Genomic DNA, 21,122 nt, shown 5'->3' on the forward strand with positions numbered 1-21,122 from the left:
AAAGGACATAATACCACTTCTGTCATGGAACCTGAATCACATTTCTGTTAAAGAGCATAACAACCCTTATACTGTCCCCCCTTAAGGACAAGTCGTTGTCACATTCATAGAACAGTGGTTTTAGTTCTGTGGTAGACATTCTGGAACATTGGAGACTAATCACCTTTCACATGTTATTTTCTAACAATTAACATTACATTGTCATTGCAGCTGTATTAGTGAGATGCATATTCATCCATTGAACCCATGTAAAGTGGCCTGCTGTAGCCTTAAACAATTTCATTGCACACTGAAATAAAATACACTTTAAGGTGATTCCGCAAGAAACATTGTTCTAAAGCAAATGCAGTGACTCAAAGTTGTCTACCACTGTTTGAAAGCAATCCAAATAGTTATTTTGAGTTCCTCTTCTTAGATGTTTGACTGTGGTTCCCTCTATGCATTACACTTTAATTATGGTCAGAGGCGCAGCAGATACTGTATTTCACCGTACAATTTACTGTGGCTTTCTCTCTGCTCTCGGGAGAGGAATACACAAGGCACAGAGTCGTAAAACAGGGAGGCAAAATTCCCTTAAATGTACATTTTCTTTTTCTACATTTAATATGATAAACTACGCCCTGTACAGTCCACTTTAGTGAGTACAATAATTATTTTACAATTTATAAACATTAAAACATGGTGCTAAATTGGTTCCAATTGAAATGCAGTAAAGAAAAAAAATGTACTTCCCCCTTGTGATCTGCATAGGGAGGAACCTACAATTCCAAGGATAAATATTTTCTGGGCTGATGATCCAATTTTACAATAGGCCCCATTGAAGAAAAAACCCCGAAAAAAACCACCTTGAATAGAGCATGTGACTTCTCCCACCACTCCATAAGACAAAACATGCTATCAAAGCAACTGCTCCTGTTTTCTGCAAACCAGCCACTACATCCATGTCTTCCTCTTCTCTGATTAAAACCCTAGAGGGAAAAAAGGCCAATAGTGTCTAACAACCTGTACAACCAGCATGATGCCACGAAAAAAACAAACATAATACATTTACATCAACATTTAAAAAATGTGAGAAATGTCTAATTTTCTTGGTCTTCGTGTAGCCAACCCACATTTGCTTGGTATATGTTTTGTATAATTTTTTTATGCTAGTTTTCCTTTCCTTTTGTTATATTGGGTTTGAATGCAGTACACTCGATGCATTCACACTCTCCCCCTAATTCTTCCCAAGGCCACATTAGGAACATGAAACTGTAACAAAGTGAGATCCAATCCCTCCATTTAGCTCTTCTCTGCAGAAGAAATCTAAAAGATATGAAGAAACGGTCTTTTTAACTGCAATTTTTTTTTTCAATGGAAGTAAGCTTCCCAGTGTTTCCCAGTATGAGACAACCTTCAAATTCATACGCATAACCCGTCCCAGAAAAAAAGGTATCGTTTCTTTTTGTGTCAGGTTTCATGGAATTCAGGCCTTTATGCTACATAAGTGTACACTTTGCGATCCTCTGGTGTCCGCGCCAAATATTCCCGCTCAATGAGTCCTTCAATGCGCTTCTTGATGACTACAGGACTGGGGAGGAATCGCGATCGCAGCTGCTGGGTGACCTAGAGAGACGATACAAACACAGAGACAAATCAGAACTGGATCTCACATCTAATTACTGACGTTAATTAAATACTAACAAGTACAACCAGGTGTACCCGAAACACCTCAATCTTCATACACTGTATTCCACTCACCTCTGCTACTAGTACGTTATGCTGCATCTTCTTTCTAGACTTCATGATGCGGACGATGGCCGCCTCAATCTCGTGCTTCCTGTCGTCGTCCACTTTCTGCCGAGTCTCCTTCCTCTCCGGGTCCGACTCTCCTTGCTTAGCGGCGACTAGTGGCCAACAAAAGGAAAACCTGTTTCAGCTGGGAACCACATGACGGCTACATGCACAATAATATATAATACAAGCTACACAGGTCAGTGGGGTTTTTCCACTATACTATACAAAAGTATGTGGACACCCCTTCAAATTAGTGGATTCAGCTATTTCAGCCATACCTGTTGCTGACAGGTGTATAAAATGGAGCACAGAGCCATGCAATTTTCATAGACAAACATTGGCCTCAGAATGACCTTACTGAAGAGCTTAGTGACTTTCAACTTGGCACCGTCATAGGATGCCACCTTTCTCTAACAAGTCAGTTCAAATTTCTGCCCTGCTAGAACTACCCCGGTCAAACTGTAAGTGCTCTTATTGTAAATTGGAAACGTCTAGGAGCAACAACGACACAGACGAGAAGTGGTAGACCACACAAGCTCACAGAACGGGACCGGCGAGTGCTGAAGCGCGTAAAAGTAGTCTGTCCTCAGATGCAACACTCACTGAGTTCCAAACTGCCTCTGGAAGCAACGTCAGCACAATAACTGTTTGTCGGGAGCTTCATGAAATGGGTTTCCATGGCCAAGCAGCCGCACACCATCCTAAAATCACCATGCGCAATGCCAAGCGTCAGCTGGAGTGGTGTAAAGCTCACCGCTATTGGACTCTGGAGCAGTGGAAACTCGTTCTCTGGAGTAATGAATCACGCTTCACCATCTGGCAGTCTGACGGACGCCAGGAGAACGCTACCTCAATGAATGCATAGTGCCAACTGTAAAGTTTGGCGGAGGAGGAATAATGGTCTGTGGCTGTTGTTCATGGTTCGGGCTAGGCCCATTAGTTCCAGTAAAGGGGCATCTTAGCGCTATAGCATACAATGACATTCTAGACGATTCTGTACTTCCAACATTTTGGCAACAGTTTGGGGAAGGCCCTTTCCCGTTTCAGCATGACAATGCCCCGTGCACAAAGCGAGGTCCATATAGAAATGGTTTGTCAAGATCAGTGTAGAAGAACTTGGCCTGCACAGAGCTCGGACCTCAACCCCATCGAATACCTTTGGGATGAATTGGAACGCCAACTGCGAGCCAGGCCAAATCCCCCAACATCAGTGCCTGACCTCACTAATGCTCGTGGCTGAATGCAAACATGTCTCCACAGCAATGTTCCAATATCTAGTGGAAAGCCTGTTATAGCAACAAAAGGGGGACCAACTCCATATTAATGCCCATGATTTTGGAATGAGATGTTCGATGAGCAGGTGTCCACATACTTTTAGTCATGTAGTGTATCAGAGGTAGAATCATATAAACTCATTATAGTTCTGTGGGTAGAATGACCCTTACAAGGTTGGTATACAATGCATTCTGGAAAGTATTCAGACCCCTTTACTTTTTCCACATTTTGTTAGGTTACAGCCTTTTCTAAATTAGTTATTTTTTATTGTGTCCACTCAATCTACCCACAATACATCATATATTTTAAATATATATACATTTTTTAAAAACGTATGACCAATGGAAACAGGATTCACCTAAGCTCAATTTTGAGTCTCATAGCAAAGGGTCTGAATACTTATGTAAATACGTTCAAAAAATAAATAATTGTTTTAAGTTTTTTATTATTAAAAATTTGCAAAGAATCGAAACCGGTTTTTGCTTTGTCATTATGGGGTATTGTGTGAAGATTGATGAGGAACACACTTCATTTAATACATTTTTAGAATGAAATGTGGAAAAGGTTGAGGGGTTTGAACTTCCTGAATGCACTGTGCATACAGTTCAAAGTCACAACGCAATGTTTCAGAAAGCAAGGTTGAAACAAAATAAATCTTGGTTGTTTTTGTGCCATTTCAGTTATGCATGTCTTAGATCTTTGAATCTGTGTTCCACAAGAATGGTCTATATGGTTGTTACCTGTCTGGATCTTGACGCGATGCAGCTTGGAGGTGAACTGGTCATTAACGGTGAACATATGGCCGTTCTCGATCTCCTTGGACTTGGGCTCCTTGGTGAGGACGCGTTGGGTGGGCTTCCCGCAGGCCAGTGACTGCAGCGCACGCACCAGCTCCCTCTCCGGGATGTCTGTCTCCTGCTGGATCTCCTACACAGCAGTGAGCGAGCGATAGGGACAAAGAGGAGAGAGGGATCCTTTGATCCATGACTGCATTATACTGAAACCAAATAATACATTCTGTTTATAGAGAAACAAGTGTAACTTTTTCAATTCAATATAATTTTATCCTCTCGGGGAAAGACATTGCCAGACCACAAATATCAACATCATGCACATATAAAGACATCACATTGCTCAAATACAAATACATCCCCCTTATAAACTTGAGTTTATTCAGTGATGTTCTACGCATTCAATTAGCGGCTGTACCTCAAACATGGACTTCTCCCGGTTGTTGAAGAGCATTAGTATTGTCATCTGGAAGGTGGACACCTGCAGTATGTGCTTCCTGGTGTTGGAGCCTGTTACCTGGGCGCCGCCCACCCCCACCTCTGAGCCGTCCTCCTGGGGGGAGAGGAAATGAGAGGTCACCACCGGCCACCTTCAGGTAACTCATTCACAAAGGAGGAATCATCAATGTAGCCTCTGTTCAATCACTGACTGTCATGCTTATATATACACAAATGTGTGAAATGTTAGTTTAACCCCACCCCCCACACATCCTTGTTCATCCCATCCCAAAAAGGCAAGTACAGCCTTGATGCACCTGCTGTTATCAAGGCCTGATGTTGACATTACTGGTGTGTGTGCATGCATCAGTCTGTCAGCCAGGCAAAGGCTGTCCCCTGCATACCTTTTTGATTGGGCCGTAGAAGGTGGCGTTGAGGTCTGCAGAGCCCATGTGATGCTGTAACGTAAGCTGCCTGCCGCTGTGCTTGGCCAGATAAAACCTATGGCCGCAGAGCCAGAGGGGACAGTCACACACTACAGCGTTAAAGATAAACACAGACAAACAATGGACAGCGCCCCGCTTCCACAACCTGCAGCAGAGAATATATGGCCTCTGCTATGCAAAGTAAATGAGAGACAAACCTTCTAAAGACTTCAAATGCATGTCGAGGCGAAGGGGGGATATTACATTTGGGCGTGGCGGACTGCGTTGGCCAGTAACCTGTCGTCAAGACCCTCACTGTGAGATCAACTCCGCCCAACGACACCTGGGGAGGAAAGTTAGATCTACGTCTTCCACTGAGGTATCAAAAGCTTCACAAGATGTGCTCTTCGCTTTTGAGAGAGCTAATGGCTAGGTTAAATAGAGAGCAATAGTAATGGCGTCTTTTTATAGGCACCAACTCCGCCATGGTTCAAAGCCTGTGGGAAAATGAATGGAGTTGTAGGGTTTTTTGATAAAAGCCAAAAATAAGGTCTGTGGTAAACACAGGCTTAGAAATTCTACGTTTTGTTCTATGAGCTAATCATCAGCTAACGTCACATTTTATGAATGTTTAAGCATTTATGTAATAAAAAAAAGCACATAAGGCTTCATAATTCATAAAGGTCAATGCTAGCTGTGCCACCAGAGACTCTGGGTTCGAGCCCAGGCTCTGTCGCAGCCGGCCGCGACCGGGAGGTCCATGGGGCGACGTCTTCCGGGTTAGGGAGGGTTTGGTCGGTATAGGGATATCCTTGTCTCATCGCGCACTAGCGACTCCTGTGGCGGGCCGGGCGCAGTGCACGCTAACCAGTTCGCCAGGTGCACAGTGTTTCCTCCGACACATTGGTGTGGCTGGCTTCCGGGTTGGATGCGCGCTATGTTAAGAAGCAGTGCGGCTTGGTTGGGTTGTGTATCGGAGGGCGCATGGCTTTCGACCTGTGTCTCTCCCGAGCCCGTACGGGAGTTGTAGAGATGAGACAAGATAGTAACTACTAACAATTGGATACCACGAAATTGGGGAGAAAAGGGGGTAAAATAATAAATAAATTCATAAAGGTAATGTTAATGGACTAATATTATATCATAGAACAAAACATATATCTACTAAGCCTTTTCTTTCTCCATAGGAATGGCTGAACGAACCAGAAGTAACTCATTTCTGTTTTTTTAAGACTACAAGCTGGCGAGCTCTATGTTCCCCAGAACCAACACTGGACTGGTTCTGGGAGTGGGTGTCTCACCGCCGTTGACTGTAGGTGTTGGCGGAACTCGTCCATGGTTGTGTTTGAGATGCTCATGTCCCGAAACATGCCTTCCAATTTAGAGGTGAACTGGCAACCGCACTCCGTCTGGCCAGGGGAACCAGAGAAAGAGAGTGAGAAAGATACAGGATAAAACAGATCTATTAAACAACACTTCACTCGCGCTATCCGTTTCTTTCACACAGACTCTGCACTCAGCTGAGCTGAGGTTCAACACAGTCTCTGTGCAGTTCAAGTTAAAAATGTATTGTACCAGACCTGGGATCAAAATACAATTCAAAATGATTTCAAATACTTTAGCTTTGCTAGCTTGAGGTTGCCTGTTGCAATCGAACCAAATCAAAAGCACCAAAAGTGCAAACCCCTGCCTACATGGCACCCCAAACAGGCTAAAGCAAACGCTCAAAGTATATGAAAGATTTGAAATAGTATTTGAACACAAGGTCGCACTTAGGTATTAGGTATTGAAGGTGCTACAATATATCTGAAAAAAACAACAAAAAGTTGATGAATGTATTAATGGATGGAAGATCTTAAGATATATAGCTACTGCTCTTCCTCAGTCTCTTCACCTTGAGCTTAGAGATCATGTTCTTCTCCGAGTCGTCGGAGACGCTCTTATTGGTGAGCAGCCTCCTGGCCAGGTGCTGTTTGTAGTACCGCTCAAACACATCCTTCTCCTGCATGAACCTGAAGAGCACCATGGCCTTGTCCAGGATCGACTCCACCTCCTGCTCCGTCAACTACACAGAGGACGAGAGGAAAGTGAGCGCTACACAAGCACACACACACACTTTAAATGATTACATTTCAAGCACTCATTTAATCAAATATTGAACTCCTTATACAGTGAGCTCCAAAAGTATTGGGACAGTGGCATGGCCCTGGTCAAAAGTAGGGCACTACGTAGTGAATATGGTGCCATCGGGCTCTGGTTAAAAGTAGTGCACAATAGAGAGAATATGGTGTCATTAGGGAAGCAGCCTGTGTGCCCTGAGGGGAGGACATTCCTCCCCCATAACATCAGAAAACCACCCACTCCTTTTACGCCTTTCTTCAGCTTGTCGTCGATGAACAAGGAGAGATACTCGGGAGAACGCGAGTTGAGGTTGAGGAAGTATTCAAAGTCCCCTGCGATGGTCTGCTTGAAGAGCCGGTCGTTGTTGAATGACTCTTGGAGGAAGCGATCGAAACGTGACTTCAGATCCAACAGACCCTGCAGATAACAAAACGGAGGAAGGAAGAAATGTGACATTATTATTGGAAAGCAGTGGCATTTACTACATGCTCTTGTGTACACTGCCATCTAGTGTCAATATGGAGAGTTAGAAATTGCATCCCTGTTGTAGATTTAAAAGCATTCGCTGGAGTTTTCACTATTGTTAAATCTTTGATGGGAACGTAGCCAGAGAGCAATCTTTAGTAGACCCTCCCCTTCCCCGTGTCAATGTGAGTTACCTGGATGTAATCTACAGGGTTTTTGCCCTCGCCCTCCTCTGACACCAGCGCCTTGCCCTGCTCGCGGAGGTAGGAGCTCATGCACTCACACATTGTCTTCAGTCCGTTTGGCACTCTGCTAAAGAGCTTATACATACACGCCAGGTCTGTGTTCACGCACACACACACACAACATCAGTACAAACACATTAGTATCCAAAGACCACCCACTACAGAGAATATATTTCACAATAAATATTGAATTGCTGACATTGATGTGGTACCAAGTATGCACACGATAACAACACACTTTCACACAGTGTACATTACTCTATTACTCTGCAAAATACCTCTATAACTGCAAAAGGTACACAAACGTCTGACAAACTTTAACATAGGGGTGAAATAGCCCTTTCATTAAAAAAATAAACAGCAGTGTCCCAAATGTCACCCTATGCCCTAGATAGTGCACTACTTTTGACCAGAGCCTAATCGTCCCCATCAAAAGCAGTTTAATGCATAGGGAATAAGGTGCTATTTGGGATGTAGCCCATAGCTGGGACTGGAGTAGTAGTAGTAGTAGCGTGGCACACTGACCCTCTGTCTTTCCGTTCTTGAGCATGTGGACAAGGCCCGAGTTCTCCATTTCCACGATGGTCTTCATGTGCTTGGAGATGAGCTCCCGCTCCACCACCTTGACAATGGGCTCCTCCGTCGTCTTGTCCAGGCAGTGCAGTACGCGCTCGATCTCCTCGTTTATCCGCGCCTCCACTTTCTTTATGTACACGCTCGCGCTGTTCTCTGCCAAAAACTTTTGACTTTCCATCTGGAGGGCAAACAAACACGGGGTCAGGAGCACCTTGGGAGATTGAGAGGGCATACACATTATGTATATAACATGGGGTGGGGGATTCTTACAAACCTGGAAGAACTCTGCAGACATTTCTAAAAACGGGGCCTCAAAGTCCTCTTCGTAAACCGACCTTCCTTCAAGGCCTAAGATCATTAACATCTGGCATGCATTTCTGATCGCTCCCCTGAGAGAGAGAGAGAGAGAGAGAGAGCTCAGAAACTGTGGCTCTGTTCGAATTCCTTCAAAGTGCATCCTTCCTCCCTCCCTCGAAACAGTCAATGCGTAGACATGACTAGACAGATGTCCAATTGTCCAGTCATTTGTAGTGATCCACTTATCCAGTAATTTCTTCAACAAAGTTAGGAGTTTGTGCATTTTTTTTAAGTCGAAAGGGGCCTGTGTATAGACGGGGGTCATATACCTGTCCACCACCTCGCCCTTCCTCTCTCGTGCGATCATGTCCAGGAGGGTCTGTCGGAGGTGGTCTCGGATGCAGCCGTAGCGCACCACCTGGTCTCTGAAGATGATCAGGCCCAGGTTGTAGACATTCTCCACGTTGTTCTGCTGCACGTACACCCGGTCCTGGGAAACAAGAATAAGAGAGGGGTTTTGTCAGTCAAGGTTGATCTTAGGTAAGATTTGCACTTACCCCACTAACGGTTATGGTTAGGATTGGGAAGCTGATCTGTACTTAAGGGAAACTTCACCCCGTAGCGCGTTTGAGACCTGCAGCCAGTCCAAGGGATGGTTACAAGACGACACTGCATTGAGAAATACAGTCAAATTCTAATAACTAAGAAGTGTGCAAGTCTGATCAGCACAAATTATGCATGTCAGCAGTTGTTTTCTAAAAGTGTGATGATGCAGAACACATCATATGATGCAAAACGTAGCATCAGTTTTACATTTTTACTTAGTGTTGTATCTTGAAAACGTATCTGCTGACTGGATTAAAATAATGCTATGTAACTATGTCTAGAATGAAAACTACATTCTAAAAGTTGTCCCAACTCTCTAAATACATGGCTCTGGTAGCTGGTGGTGCCACTAACCATGTACATGAGGATGTCTCTGATCATAACCATGGCCGTCTGGTGGTCGTTCCAGGCTTGGTTCAGTGTTTGGAGGAAGTTGTTGTTTAGTGAGTTGAGGACATCTTCCCGTACCTGTGGGGAAGCAGCAGCACAGTCAGGCAGAGAGGCATTTGTTTGATACTACACACACACGCCACACTGATGACTCAGCATACTGAGCCCAACTCGCTTTCTCTGCATGACACAAGCTCTGTCTGTGAGCCTCTCCCTCCACAAGCTCCTCTCTCTTGAGTGTTTCGGTCACTCGCTGTATGGGACTCTAAAGGACACTGTGCTCATCAACTCCAGGCAGAGACGCCATCATCATCCATTTAGTGAAACAGAGCCCAGCACACTGACTCACACACACTATCTTAATGGAAAGTGAACTCCTAGGCCGGGCATAGCCAGGTGTACGGTGTTTCCTCCGACACATTGGTGCAGCTGGCTTCCGGGTTATTAAGCAGGAATTGTGTCTAGAAACAGTGCGGATTGGCTGGTTGTGTTTCGGAGGACGCACGGCTCTCGACCTTCCCCTCTCCTGAGGCCGTACGAGAGTTGCTGCGATGGGACAAGACTAACTACCAATTGGATACCACGAAATTGGGTAGAAAAAGGGGTCAAATAAAATATACAAAAAACCTTGACGAATTTTACAAAAAAATTGAGCTCAGGTACATCATGTTTCTATTGATCATCCTTGAGATGTTTCTACAACTTCACTGAAGTACATCTGTGGTAAATTCAATGATTGGACATGATGTGGAAAGGCACACTCCTGTCCATATAAGGTCCTACAGTTGACAGTGAATGTCAGAGCACAAACCAAGCCATGAAGTTACGGGAATTGTCCATAGAGCTTACGAGACAGGATTGTGTCGTGACACAGATCTGGGAAAGAGTACCAAAAAATGTCTGCAGCATTTAAGGTCCCCAAGAACACAGTGGCCTCCGTCATTCTTAAACGGAAGAAGTTTAGAGCCACCAAGATTCTTCATAGAGCTGGCCTCCCGGCCAAACAGCAATCGGGGGACAAGGGCCTTGGTCAGGGCGGTGACCAAGAACCCGATGGTCACTCTGACAGAGCCCCAGAGTTCCTTCCACAAGGACAACCATCTCTGCAGCATTCCACCAAATCAGGCCTTTATGGTAGAGTGGCCAGACGGAAGACACATGACAGACCGCTTGGAGTTTGCCAAAAGGCACTTCTCAGAGAATAAGAAACAAGATTCTCTGATCTGATGAAACCAAGATTGAACAATTTGGCCTGAATGCCAAGCGTCACATCTGGAGGAATTATGGAACCATTCCTACGGTGAAGCATGGTGGTGGCAGAATCATGCTGTGGGGATGTTTTTCAGCGGCAGGGACTGGGAGACGAGTCAGGATTAAGGGAAAGATGAACAGAGCAAAGTACTGAGAGATCCTTGATGAAAACCTGCTCCAGATTGCTCAGGACCTCAGACTGGGGTAAAGGTTCACCTTCCAACAGGACTACATCCCTAAGCACACAGCCAACACAACGCAGGAGAGGCTTTGGGATATGTCTCTGAATGTCCTTGAGTGGCCCAGCCAGAGCCCGGACCTGAACCCAACTTCCCCGGAATGACCTGAAAATAGCTCTGCAGCGATGCTCCCCGTCTCCCCAAATACAGGTGTGCCAAGCTTGTAGCATCATACTCGAGGCTGTAATCGCTACCAAAGGTGCTTCAACAAAATACTGAGTAAAGGGTCTGAATACTTATGTAAATGTCATGTTTCAATTTATTTATACATTTGCCAACATTTCTAAAAACCTGTTTTTGCTATTGTTATTACGGGATATTGTGTGTAGATTGAGGAGAGGGAAAAAAACAATTAAAACACTTTTAGAATAAGGCTGTGACTCAACAAAATGTGTAAAAAGTCAAGGGGCCTGAATACTTTGGTTGTGTATTATTTTTTATTTACCCCAGCTGCAATAAACTTCCTCATTGCGCAGTATTTGGGCACACAACAGACATGAACAACTTTGAGCACCTTTATCTCCTGGATTTTTTGGCATTTAGGTCCAAAAAGTTATTTTATGACTCCTTCTTTCATGGGCAAAAATGTATGAAAAGGTTGTTTAAATCAAAAGGAATGCTGTCAAAAAGTGATTGAATTCAATTGAATTTACCCTATTTCTCTAATTGCAAATGTGGGAGACAGGAACAGAATGTCAACGGGAGATAATTCATTCTAATTCTGAGATGCCAATTGGGTGGTGTTTTTTTTTTAGGCCAATGCTGAAATATTGACATCCACAGCTATGATTGGTCATCTCAAAAGGTAAGCATGCCGCCCTACATAGGGCTGTTATGGTGACCGTATTACAGCCACACTGGCAGTCATGTTAGCAGTCATCTGATGCCTATGAATGTCATTAGTAGCCTACCAAACATTCTAACTCAACACACTATTGTCCCTCTAATCACTCTGACATCAATGCAAATGCAATCGAAAATCACATTAAACACTTCATGACAGCCCTGGCATTCAGTTTGAGCGGAATAGGATCACCTGTTGCGCAGGGAGAGCCAGCTCCTCATAGGTGGTTGATGCATGGAATAAAAGTGTTCCTGTTGCGCAACATTTCTATAGGCTATGCAATTGCGTGAGAACAACAGCGCCAATTGGCCTATATGTTTTTGCTAATGTTAGTATCACAACTGAAGTGGACAAATAACTCCAAACATAGCCTATTGGCCCAAGACCCCTGAAACATGGTTGGAGAGCCCATAGCCTACAGAGCTTAGTGAAACGTGTTCTTATAAGCCCAGTCATTGAGCAAACGCACATGAAAACAGAGTTAACTTTCCACTATTTAATACAAGTGGATCTTACCTTTCCTGTGCTGCAATATTTATTGCAAAATTCGTAAAAATTAAGCACATTAATCCGCTTTACAAACAGTGTAGCCTACCTGGCATATTAAAAACGTAACTGCACATAACCTCCATTCGAATGCAGGCTATGGATGATTTCTATTATTTTTTGTATAATTCCACACTGGCGACTACCTCATGAAGCTGGTTGAGAGAATATCAAGAGTGTACAAAGCTGTCATCAAGGCAAAGGGTGGCAACTTTGAAGAATCTCAATTATAACAAATATTTAGATTTGTTCAACACTTTTTTGGTTACTACATGTTTCCATATGTGTTATTTCATAGTGTTGATGTTTCACTATTATTCTACAATGTAGAAAATAGTAAAAATAAAGAAACCCTTGAATGAGGTGTCCAAGCTTTTGACTGGTACTGTATATTAGTAGGCAATTTGTAAAGACCGGATTCAATTTAGAATAATGCATGAGTATATTATCAAGTGCTTGTCAAATTGTGAACGAGAGACTGATGAAGTGTTTGCAGCCTGCACAAGAAAAATAAGAGAGCTTCCCTTTCATGCAACTTTTTTCAACTCCTCCTTTGTCACACCATGAAGCCTTAGAATGTATTAGAAATCAAAACATATGGCCTAACGTTTGCATCACAACTAAAGTTGCATAAAAATATATAAATTAAGCATATAGGAGGACCTGTTTCTTTGTTAACTGCTTAACACAGAATAGACGCATACAGTGGGGCAAAAAAGTATTTAGTCAGCCACCAATAGTGCAAGTTCTCCCACTTAAAAAGACAAGAGAGGCCTGTCATTTTCATCATAGGTACACTAACTATGACAGACAAAATGAGGAAAGCCTCTTAAAGAAGAGGCGTGAGAGCCAGAAATCTTGCTTGTTTGTATAGGTGACCAAATACTTACTTTCCACCATAATTAGCAAATAAATTCAATAAAAATCCTACAATGTATGTCATAGTTGAAGTGTACCTATGATAAATTACAGGCCTCTCATCTTTTTAAGTGGGAGAACTTGCACAATTGGTGGCTGACAAAATACTTTTTTGCCCCACTGTATGCTCACTCCCTCAAATCATTTGATGAAAAATAACCTTTACATTTTATTCAGTTATTTTCAATTGTATTGTTCTTACTATAAAATAATGCCACTGGAATTATAAGCAAATCTTTCACGCTAAATGAACTAGTGTAGCCCACAGCCATAGCCAGATCAGGGCCTAACATAAGGACGACTCAGAATATGCTATTCGCTCTCCTGAAATAGGCTACATCTTCTTCATATCATAATGTTTATTTAGACATGCCTAAAATAATTTGTAGGCTATATTAAATGGATTTTAGAATTTTTTTAAAATGTAGATGTTCCAAAAGGTCTGCATCAGTGGATTTACTTTTTGCATCAATTACAATGAGTCTGGCAGTTATTTGAATGACAATCACCCGGCTGACAAAATATCATGACCGTCACAGCCCTAGCCCTGCATAGATATTTCGTTGGCCCAGTAATATCATTGTTTCCAAAATAGTTTGCAGACGCTATAGCTTCACGGCTTTGAGATAATCTGATGCTGCTTCTCATTCAGTGGAATATGTTGGCCTACATGGCGTGTGGTTTAAACAGGAATGTTATAGGGATCATGTGATACACAAACTATCCTCAAAGGCTATTGCCTTTGTGACGCAGTGGTCTGAGGCACTGCATCGCAGTGTTTGAGGCATCACGACAGACCTGGGTTCGATCCCAGGATGTGTCGCAACCAGGAGACCCATGAGGCGCCGCACAATTGGCCCCATGTCGTCCGGGTTAGGTGAGCGTTTGGCTGACCGGGATGTCCCTGTCCCATCGCTCTCTAGCAACTCCTTGCGGCGGGCTGTGCGCATGCACGCTGAAGTTGGTCGCCAGTTGTACGTACACATTGATGCAGCTGGCTTCCGGGTGAAGCGAGCAGTGTGTCAAGAAGCAGTGCGGCTTGGCAGGGTTGTGTTTCGAGGGATGCATGGCTCTCGACCTTCACCACTCCCGATTCCGTACAGAAGTTGCAGCGATGGGACAAGACAGTAACTGCCAATTGGATATCACGTAAAAGGGGTAAAAAGTACACAAAATAAAAATAAAAGGCCATTACAATCACTGATTAAAGTACCAAAAGGCAGATTGATCTGCTTTCTAGTACCTACACGACTGGACAGAACACAACCAAAAATACAAATCCTCTCTGAAACAGGAGGCTTTTTCAATCAGCCGAGCTTGTCAAAGATCAGGACTGTGTTTGTGCTATTACTGAAAGAGGGCCTTCAAATCTCCAGTCAGATGCCTATGGGCCCTAGTGGAGCTGGGCCTTCTGATAGAGGAATTGGGCTAACTTTTCTCATTTCATTTCCAACTACTAAATGCAAGGCTGATGAATGAACGGGAGCAACTCATGTTTTGCAAGTCCGCGGCATCCAGCCATAGTCAAACAGATCCCTGGAGCTTTTCCACAGTAAAAGGTTTAATGAGCGCTCCATTTCATCATGCTGTCAGCATACCAAACAGGCCCAACACTGAACAGGCCAAATCAGCCTTTAATTTAATATGACCTGGATTCATGTGACAGGCTTTCACAAGATTTGTTTCCTTGCTTTTCAACAATTAAACAGATTTTGTGGTCAAGCTGAGTAACCTCTTGTGGTTAAGCTCAGTGACTATTCTCAGACTCCAGAGATCCTGCAAATGTACTGACGGAAAATACGCTAAAGACCTGCCAGTGATTTTATAAGGGTGATTATTACCACATACCCGCACAAATCCAGCAAAGGGGACGTTAATCCAGACCCAGGTCGTGTTCATGAGGCACCAAAATAAAGAAAACTGGTTGAAACAGGGAAGGACTACCTGGACTCGTCCAATAAGAAACTTTTTTTCATTGTCTGTTGCAAAATGTTTTTAAACGTTTTCCCATTGCATGCCCTAATAAACAGCAGGCAGTACTGAGTCAACATCCTGTCCTGCGCTGGGATGAACACATTAATCTACCACCATGCATTCATTGTAGAGGTCGGCCGATTATGATTTTTCAACGCCGATACTGATACCGATTATTGGAGGACCAGAAAAGCCGATACCGATTAAATCTGCCAATTTTTTTATTTTTTTTATTTGTAATAATGACAATTACAACAATACTGAATGAACACTTATTTTAACTTAATATAATATATCAATAAATTCAATGTAGCCTCAAATTAATAATGAAACATGTTCAATTTGGTTTAAATAATGCAAAAACAAAGTGCTGGAGAAGTAAAAGTGCAATATGTGCTATGTAAGAAAGCTAACATTTCAGTTCCTTGCACAGAACATATGAAAGCTGGTGGTTCCTTTTAACACGAGTCTTCAATATTCCCAGGTAAGAAGTTTTAGGTTGTAGTTATTATTGGAATTATAGGACTATTTCCCTCTATACCATTTGTATTTCATTAACCTTTGACTATTGGATGTTCTTATAGGCACTTTAGTATTGCCAGTGTAACAGTATAGCTTCCGTCCCTCTCCTCGCTCCTCCCTGGGCTCGAACCAGGAACACAACGACAACAGCCACCCTCGAAGCAGCGTTACCCATGCAGAGCAAGGGAAACAACCACAGGCTCAGAGCGAGTGACGTTTAAAACGCTATTAGCGCGCGCTAACTAGCCAGCCATTTCACTTCGGTTACACCAGCCTCATCTCGAGAGTTGATAAACAGAGCAATGCTTGACGCACAACGAAGAGCTGCTGGCTAAACGCACGAAAGTGCTGTTTGAATTAATGTTTACACGCCTGCTTCTGCCTACCACCGCTCAGTCAGATATGCAGGACACGCTAGATAATATCATCAACCATGTGTAGTTAACTAGTGATTATGATTGATTGTTTTTTTACAAGGTAAGTTTACCTTGGCTTACTGCATTCGCGTAACAGGCAGCCTCCTTGTGGAGTGCAACGAAAGAGAGGCAGGTCGTTATTGCGTTGGACTAGTTAAGTGGATCCCCCAAGCTGACAAGGTGAAAATCGGTCGTTCTGCCCCTGAAAGAGGCAGTTCACCCACCGTTCCTAGGCCGTCATTGAAAATAAGAATGTGTTCTTAACTGACTTGCCTAGTTAAATAAAGATTACATAAAAGGTGTAGTAAAAAAAGTATTATTCTTTTTTTTTTTTTATCGGCAAAATCGGTTTCCAAAAATACAGATTTCCGATTGTTATGAAAACTTGAAATTGGCCCTAATTAATCGGCCATTCAGATTAATCGGTCGAACTCTAGTTCATTGGCCTTACTTTGTTGATGAGGTGCTCGGTGACCACCTCCCGGAGGCCCGTGTAGAGCTTCTCGCCGTGTTTGTGCAGCACCATGGTGTAGGCATTCCTGTAGAGCTCCTCAAAGCTCAGCCCGCTGTTGTTCTTCCTCTGGATCTCCTGGATGGCATTCTTCAGAAGGTCCCAGATGTTGTTGACGTACTTTTCGTCCATCGTCATCTGCAGCGGACAAAGGAAGTAAGAGTGAGAGGAGAACAGAGAAACGGACTGACAGGTCAAAGTTTCAGGGATCGTTGGCTCCCTCGTTTGAGGGAGAACTGGAACAAAGCAGCTTGATAAAAATTGTGGCTATGCACACAATGTCTATCAGTCTCCTGCTAGGCTAGCTGACTTCTTTAGGTGAGAGAAACAAGTCTACACTTGCTGCACTTCCGCAACCCAAAAATCCCTACTGATTTAAAGAGTAGCCTGTACTATGATGCAATATCTAACAGTTTGAGTGTAACATTGCGAAAAGAACCCCTTCTCCAGAAAATACATGATTTATATTCCGACTTTTGACCTTATGTAAACGTATATAAAATAAATCACTTTAAAGGGAAACCGAGTAGGTGTGCCCCTATTTGTGTTCCTTGTGATGAAAAAAAAAAAAAAATTTACTGCAATATGATAATATTCCCAATAAGGTTTCAAACAGACCATAACATGAATGAAAGCGTTTCATATTTTCCATATCATATTGCTCACGACCACCTCCAACTGTGTCTCGTAACATTTCCCATTCCCCTAACGTCTCCTTTTAAATGGACAGATAGTAAATGGCACTGCAGCCAACCATTACACTCAGCTAAACATGCCATTTCACAGCTTGATATAAATCCATTGTCCCCTTTGGTTGTCACGCTCAACCATGGCCTGTTAAACCTGGAGGCTCTCCAAAGTGAGGCTGGCCGAAAGATGCATAACAAGGTGTTTGGATATGGCACCATCCACATCCCGACACAATGGGGTTGAAGTGTAGTCCATCAACTGGAGGCACACACAACATATGGATCTGTGCAAATCTGCTTTTTTTATTTAAAGGATATTTCATATCAGCGAGAAATAAGGGGCTTATGTTTAGAAAAACCTTTTCGCAAGCCATGATTATTTACGCTTTTAAACTTGAAAACACAGCGTCAGAATTGTAGTTCACAGAGCCAACCGTGGGCGACGGCAACTGCTGAGAGCTAGGGAATCATTGAGGATTCAGCGGAGGCACATCCATCAGAACTGAATACTGGGCCTCCCGAGTGGCGCAGCTGTCTTAAGGCACTGCATCACAGTGTTGTGGCTTTACTACAGGCTGGGGTTCGATCCCAGGATGTGTCATTACCGGCCGTGACCAGGAGTCTGATTGGGCAGTGCATAATCGAGCCAGCATCGTCTGGGTTACGGGAGGGTTTGGTCGGGCGGGACTTTACTTGGCTCACCGCACTCTAGCGACTCCTTGTGGCAGGCCAGGCGCCTGCAGGCTGACGATGAGACACGATCATAATCACAAAAGTGGGGATGGAAAAATGTAGTTTTCCTTTAAAAGACGTGAATACTGATCTTCTGGTTACTGATTTCATCCAATAGCTTTCGTCCATTAACTTATCAGCAAACGGTTTCCCAATGAAACTTTGACTAGCTACTTGACAGAAAGTAACTAACTGGCTATTACAGTCGATGCAAAATGTTAGCTAAAGTTATCAAGTTATCTAGCAGTTAAAGTTAATTGGGGTATCAATGTTTAATTGGCATGTAACAAAAACGTGATTCAGCAAACCATGTCATGCAAAATAACGTTACACAACAATACTCTCCAACCCACCAGTTTCTGAATTGACTAAATATACAACAAGTCATGAGGGCACAAACAAAACTACGACGCCAAATATCGACCTAATGTTAACTAGCTAAAGTTAGATAGCTAGCCATATTTTTTTTTTCCTCCGGGTAAAGTGTGCACAGTAACGTTATCTAGCTAATGTTAATTAATAATTCAACAGTAGCCTTACTAGCTAGCTAAGAGTTGGTAGGTAGCTAACAGTATATGAGCTAGCAAGCAGCTATCCATAACCTCTAGTAGGGGGCAGCTAGCTAACGTTACTTTGTTTACTGAAAGACCGGCCTTGCAAACTGCACTCCCAAGCTCGCTCGTTACTCGACCCTCGGCGGTCCAGTCACTGCCTGCTGGCAGGGACAGGTCCTATCAGCGGTGTGTACTTACAGGAAAGGCTCGTATTCTCATCTTGGTGTCCTTTTTGGTGCCGCCTTTGCTCAGATTGGACATGGTTACTTCGTCTGTGTGTTCTGTATTTACATGAAAATGTGATCTAGTTAGGTACAGGGAAGTATACTTGTGGAACAGCTTCCACGAGACCTTCCTCGCTGGTCCGTAATTTGTTGTTGACAACCAAATGTCAATGTTGCTCTAACGTAGATCACCCCACACAGCAATGGCGGACTACCTAGCTTCAGTTCTCACTGCGCAGAGCTCACACGCTGCAACTCACGCGAGACTAGGGGTATTGGGCTGGAGGTAGTACTTTTCTGATGAATTAAATGTGTTGGTCAATAAATTCCATAGGGCTTTGCCAAACACGTAATTATACTATAACATAGCTATACCATTTAGCAGACGCTTTCATCCAAACCGACTTAGTACCTACTATTCCCCCCTTCGTTAAGCTCAAATTGGGACTGCCTTTCCTCCATTTCTAAAATGCTGAGCTACAGAATGAATTTATATAATAGGCTTATCAAACAGGTAAAAATATTAGTTAGGCTATTTCATATTCATATTTCACAAATACAGATACTTAATTGTTTTTATAGCGTACCAACCACTCCATCCCGGCTTACTAGAAATGATTTGGGCTCTGCCCTTGGATGTCTGAATTGGACATCACTTGGCCTTCGTGGAGTAGCCGTGTACCACCACCCTCTCAATTTATATCATTAGTCAAATGCAGACTATATCACACCAGAGTTCTATCCAGATATAAAGATGGCAAGCTTAGTTCTAAAACTGTTGATCACCTTACATGAGATTTTAACTACAGTCAGCCACAATTATGAGGTAAATATATGGGCGCGTTCGTAAATTCGCTCTGGCTATCTACTCCGATTTCAGAGTGTGCCACTCCGAGTGTGCCAGTGCGCAGAAAAACTGATGCATTTACAAACGTTCAACATCTGTTGAATATGGCCGGTGTCGGTAAACGTCTGCAAAAATGCGTAATTAAATTGTTGCCAGCAGCACAGTTACAGTCACCAACGCTCTGGATAACATGAAAACAGCCTAACCAGCTCTGCAAGGGCGAGTAAAATGGTCAGAGTGAGGTGTTCTCTCAGTTGTGTCTGGAAGTACCTAGCAAACTAGCCAACGTTAGTCAGTTAGCTTGGGTGCTTGACTGCCATTGTGTGGTCAGAACGCTCGGAACAACCCTACTCCTCGGACAGAGAGCGTCCAATCTATTTGTATAAATGTTCGATTTTTTTCTTCCACTTTGACATTACAAGGTATTTTGTGTAGATAGTTGACCAAAAATGACAATTTTACAATCCATTTGAATCCCTTTGTAACACAACAAATTGTGGAAAAAGCTAGAGGGTGTGAATACTTTCTGAAGGCACTGTATTTCTATAGACGAAGAACATTTTATTCTCAACTTCTTAGTTAACTCGCCAATATGCTTTTTAGATGCCCAGATATTTGTAAGCAATGTGGGCACCATTATGCTTAAATCATTAGAATTATTTTTGTGTGCTCTAGAAAACAATATATACTTTGTTTGACCTGCATTCAATACAAATGTAATGCACATTGACAAGTGAAACAACTTTAACACATGATTTGTGAAGTAATTCCCCTTCTATAATTTAACATGGCCATCATACTGCATGGTTTTAAGAGATTTAAAAGGTCCTATGCAGCCATTTTTAACTCAATATCAATTTGTATTTTTGTATTTTTATTGATTATGAATCCCCATTAGTTCCTGCCAAAGCAGCAGCTACTCTTCCTGGGGTCCAGCAAAATTAAGGCAGTTTATACAATTTTAAAAACATTACAATACATTCACAGATTTTACAACACATGGTGTGCCCTCCCCTACTCCACCACTACCACATATCTACAGTACTAAATCCATGTGTATGTATAGTGCGTATGTTATTGTAACAGTATAACTTTAGACCGTCCCCTCGCCCATACCCGGGCGCGAACCAGGGACCCTCTGCACACATCAACAACAGTCACCCACCGAAGCATCGTTACCCATCGCTCCACAAAAGCCACGGCCCTTGCAGAGCAAGGGGAACTACTACTTCAAGGTCTCAGAGCAAGTCACAGATTGAAACGCTATTTAGCGCGCACCGCTAACTAAGCTAGCCGTTTCACATCCGTTACATTATCGTGTGTGTGTATGCACGTGTCTGTGCCAATCTATGTGTTGCTTCACAGTCACTGCTGCTCCATAAGGTTTTTTTTTTATCTGTTTTTAAATCTAATTTTACTGCTTGCATCAGTTACTTGATGTGGAATAGAG

The 21,122-nt window shown here is 43.1% G+C and overlaps 1 protein-coding gene across 1 annotated transcript; it reads right to left on the minus strand.

The window, feature by feature from the left end:
* Positions 1 to 460: 460 nt before the first annotated feature.
* Positions 461 to 19,071, minus strand: LOC118397068 (cullin-3). Its single transcript, XM_035791487.2, has 16 exons — positions 18,800 to 19,071; positions 16,567 to 16,764; positions 9,370 to 9,483; positions 8,739 to 8,899; positions 8,387 to 8,501; positions 8,062 to 8,290; positions 7,486 to 7,631; positions 7,067 to 7,243; positions 6,600 to 6,770; positions 6,007 to 6,114; positions 4,924 to 5,048; positions 4,685 to 4,781; positions 4,261 to 4,395; positions 3,792 to 3,978; positions 1,741 to 1,886; positions 461 to 1,605 (listed from the first exon to the last, which is right to left on the minus strand). Exons 1-16 carry the CDS (start codon positions 18,860 to 18,862, stop codon positions 1,474 to 1,476), a joined length of 2,304 nt encoding a protein of 767 aa, XP_035647380.1. The 5' UTR covers positions 18,863 to 19,071; the 3' UTR covers positions 461 to 1,473.
* Between the last annotated feature and the right edge of the window lie 2,051 nt (positions 19,072 to 21,122).

The sequence above is a fragment of the Oncorhynchus keta genome, chromosome 18, assembly GCF_023373465.1.
Source record: "Oncorhynchus keta strain PuntledgeMale-10-30-2019 chromosome 18, Oket_V2, whole genome shotgun sequence".
NCBI lineage: Eukaryota > Metazoa > Chordata > Actinopteri > Salmoniformes > Salmonidae > Oncorhynchus > Oncorhynchus keta.